This window comes from Wyeomyia smithii, chromosome 2, assembly GCF_029784165.1.
Source record: "Wyeomyia smithii strain HCP4-BCI-WySm-NY-G18 chromosome 2, ASM2978416v1, whole genome shotgun sequence".
NCBI classification, from domain to species: domain Eukaryota; kingdom Metazoa; phylum Arthropoda; class Insecta; order Diptera; family Culicidae; genus Wyeomyia; species Wyeomyia smithii.
In genome coordinates, this window is record NC_073695.1 from 68,774,667 (window position 1) to 68,778,618 (window position 3,952).

The 3,952-nt window shown below is 39.8% G+C and overlaps 1 protein-coding gene across 1 annotated transcript; it reads right to left on the reverse strand.

Annotated features, from left to right (window-relative positions):
- Nucleotides 1-2,035: 2,035 nt before the first annotated feature.
- Nucleotides 2,036-3,259, reverse strand: LOC129719663 (uncharacterized). Its single transcript, XM_055671055.1, has one exon. It carries the CDS (start codon nucleotides 3,257-3,259, stop codon nucleotides 2,036-2,038), a length of 1,224 nt encoding a protein of 407 aa, XP_055527030.1.
- Between the last annotated feature and the right edge of the window lie 693 nt (nucleotides 3,260-3,952).

Here is a 3,952-nt window from a genome sequence, read left to right on the forward strand (position 1 = left end):
CACATCGTTAATTGCTATTAAGAATAGGGTCACGCTTAGAACCGCACCCTGTGGTAAACCATTATCTTGTTCATAAAAAGATGATAAATTGTTACCTTGAGAGACGCAGAACTTACGCTCAATTAGGAAATTATGAACGAAAGCCAACATATTTCCGTCAATTCCAACTGATTTCAGCTTTTCAAGAATATGCCTTTGCCATGTTAAATCATATGCTTTTTCTAGGTCAAAGAAGACTGCATACGTGTGTTCCTTTGCAGAGAAAGCTTTCCTAATATCATTTTCTAAAATTATTAAACTGTCTATTGTGGATCGGCCAGATCGAAAACCGAATTGAATATTTGATAAGATATGGTTTTTTTCTAGAAAATTCATCAATCTTTTGTTGATCATTCGTTCTAGAATCTTGCATAAACAACTTGTCAGGGCAATCGGTCGATAACTTGTTGCATCTGACGGATCTTTGTTAGGTTTTAAACTGGGATTAATATTGATAAACGCCATGCATCTGGAAAAACATTGTCACACCATATACGATTGTAGAATTTTAGTAGGTACCGTTTTGAATGAAAGGATAATTTTTTTAACATTTAGAAAACCTTTAGAACCTTTAGAACCTTTAGTACTATTCAGAGCATGTTCTAACTCGTAAATGCTAAATTCACAGTTGTACGCCTCGCATTTTTTACTGGTTTTAGTGAATGTAATAGGATGTTTTTCTTTTCGTGATTTGATAGCTTTGAATGAATCAGAGTAATTTTCCAAGGAATAGATATTTGAAAAGTGCTTCGCTAAATATTCACATATTTGTTTCTTATCTGAAATTACTGAGTTATCAGCGTGAAGAGCCGTTATGGACTTCAAAGAATGTTTTCCATTTATACTTCTGACTTTTTTCCAAACTTGGGATTGGGGAACGGATGAGTTAATGGATGAAACCATTTCTCTCCAGCACTTTGTTTTATAAAATCTGATCAACGCTCGAGCTTTTGATTTTGCAATTTTGTACTTTTGTTCATTTTCCTCTGTTGGTTGTTTTTTGAATACATTTAGGCGTTTCTGCCTTAGCTTAATTGCGTTTGCTATTGAGTTGTTCCACCATGGAACAGATTTATTACCAACTTTGGACGAAGATTTTTTAATTGTTTTAGCAGCAGCGTTAATTATTGTATCGACAATATGAGAGTTTTGATCATTTATAGAGTTGCGGAAATACTTTTCTTGGAAATTAACTAGATTGTTATACCTTAGCCAATCTGCAGATTTGAGAATCCAATGTGGACGCTTTCCATCTGTAGTTCGAGCACTTAGTGGAGTAATTATAATAGGATAGTGGTCGCTATTACATGTATCATTATGAACTTTCCAAGAAAATATTTGAGAGAGCATAGGTGAGCATACTGTCAAATCAATACAAGATTCTGTACCGTTTGAATTCAAATGAGTTCCAGTTCCATCATTCAGTAAGATCAGTTCTAAGTTATCAATCAAATCGGCTATGACTCTTCCTCGAGGAGAGACTGTTTTAGATCCCCATACAATATTGTGTGCATTGAAATCCCCAACTATCATAAAAGGCTTCGGTAACTGGCTTACTAAATCAGTGAGATCATTACTAGAAATCGAACAATTCGGTGGTAAGTAGATATTACAGATTGTAAATTTTGTTGGTACAAGTATTTGAAGAGCTACTGCTTGGAGCTGTGTATTAATGTTTATTCGATGAGATGCAAATGTTGACCTGACAAGGGTGACAACATCACCACGAGCATAGTCGTTACCTGCTGAAAAGTCATGTCTATAGACATCGTAGTTTTTAAAAGTTGCTGCTTGGTGGAGTTTCAAATGAGACTCTTGCAAGCATATAATCATAGGTTTCATATCGGAATCTAGCATCTTAATTTCATTGAAATTGTTAAAAAATCCATTACAATTCCATTGAATGATCGAATTTTTATAATCCATCACTTAGAGGGGGAGAACATTTGAAATTCAATATTTCAATGCTAGCTTCCTTTCTATTCATAGCTTTAAATTACTTTTTGATTTTTTTGAGATTCGGGGGCTTTTCTTCCTCTCTTGTTTCAGAGCGGGGTCGATACGGCTTTTGTAGCTCAGCCTCCATGTGATCATCTGTGCTCTTCTCATCGTCGTTCGAATTGAGAGTCGTGTTCATATAGAGTGCTGAGTTAAAGCTTGTACCTGGCCTCTGAGATTTAGTTTGTGGTATCTTGGTATGTGTAGTTGTCGTGTTTAGTGTATCGAATGTTCTGTCGAATGTTTCGGGATTGGGAGTACCCGTTAACAGTGAGTGTTTCTGTATTGTCTGTGTCGTGTTTGATGGTTCATTTTCTTTGTTGTCAGTAACAGTTTGTCTGTCTACATTTGAGTTACTCTGAGATCCCCTTAACACGTCACGGTAGCTAACGTTCAATGAGTTTCTAGCCTTGTATCGGTTTTTGGCCTCTCGCATACTTACACCCTCAGTTACTTTAATGCGTACGATCTCCTGTTCGGACTTAAAAACTGAACAATCAGTGGACCACGAAAAGTGGCTAGATGATTTACAGTTTCGGCAGATGGTTTGTCCAGAGCAAACATCGGATTTATGTCCCTCTTCGCAGCAGTTACTGCACACTTCTTCCTTCGAGCAATACTTTGCTGGATGACCGTAGTATTGACACTTATAACACCGGATTGGCCTAGGGATGAACATCCGCACAGTTAACACGAGGTAACCCACCTTGACCGTCTCTGGAATCCCCGATGAGTTGAATGTAAGAATCAAACTGTTTGTTGGCTCCAATACACCTGACCGCTTTCGCTTCATCTGTTCCACGTGGCAAACACCTTGGTTGGATAGATCATCAGCGATCTCCTCCATAGTAGCGTAACGAAGTTCAGCATTTGTAATTATTCCTCTGGTCTGGTTCAGTTTCGCGTTTTCTTCGACTCGTACAGCCATATCGCCTAGCATTTTGCAGCGAAGCAGTTGATTGGCTTGGGCAATGTTCTTGGTCTTCACTAGTAGGGTTCCGTCTCGAAGCTTCACAGTATTGAGAGGTTCTCCGCAGGCAATCTTGATCCCCTTGTGGATGAAGATGGGGCTGACTTTTTCGAACGATGCATCTTTGATGTCCATACGCCTTACAACGAGAAACTTGGGACCCTCCCGGTGGCCGTCGAGCCGTGGGAAGACATCACCGCCTTTGTCACCACATTTTTTCTTCTTGTTTCCTCCTCCTTTAGCAGGACTCATCTTGGCAAAATCCAATTATCCAGTAGACAATGTTCAACCACTTTCACAGAAAACAATATAGGCGCCAAACAAAGGATAAAGAAATAATTGCTTTGTTCTATATAGAAGAAGGAGCGAAAATTTATACGTGTTAACTCTCCGAGTGTACTATAACGAATGGGAATGGGAATGGGAATGGGAATGGGAATGGGAATGGGAATGGGAATAGGAATGGGAATGGGAATAGGAATGGAAATGGGAATGGGAATGGGAATTGGAATGGGAATGGGAATAGGAATTGGAATGGGAATGGGAATGGGAATGGGAATGGGAATGGGAATGGGAATGGGGATGGGAATGGGAATGGGAATGGGAATTGGAATGGGAATGGGAATGGGAATGGGAATGGGAATGGGAATGGGAATGGGAATGGGAATGGGAATGGGAATGGGAATGGGAATGGGAATGGGAATGGGAATGGGAATGGGAATGGGAATGGGAATGGGAATGGGAATGGGAATGGGAATGGGAATGGGAATGGGAATGGGAATGGGAATGGGAATGGGAATGGGAATGGGAATGGGAATGGGAATGGGAATGGGAATGGGAATGGGAATGGGAATGGGAATGGGAATGGGAATGGGAATGGGAATGGGAATGGGAATGGGAATGGGAATGGGAATGGGAATGGGAATGGGAATGGGAATGGGAATG

What these genes read in the sequence shown, in the direction of transcription:
- LOC129719663 (XM_055671055.1), bottom strand. Translation starts at nt 3,259, where the DNA reads ATGAGTCCTGCTAAAGGAGGAGGAAACAAGAAGAAAAAATGTGGTGAC.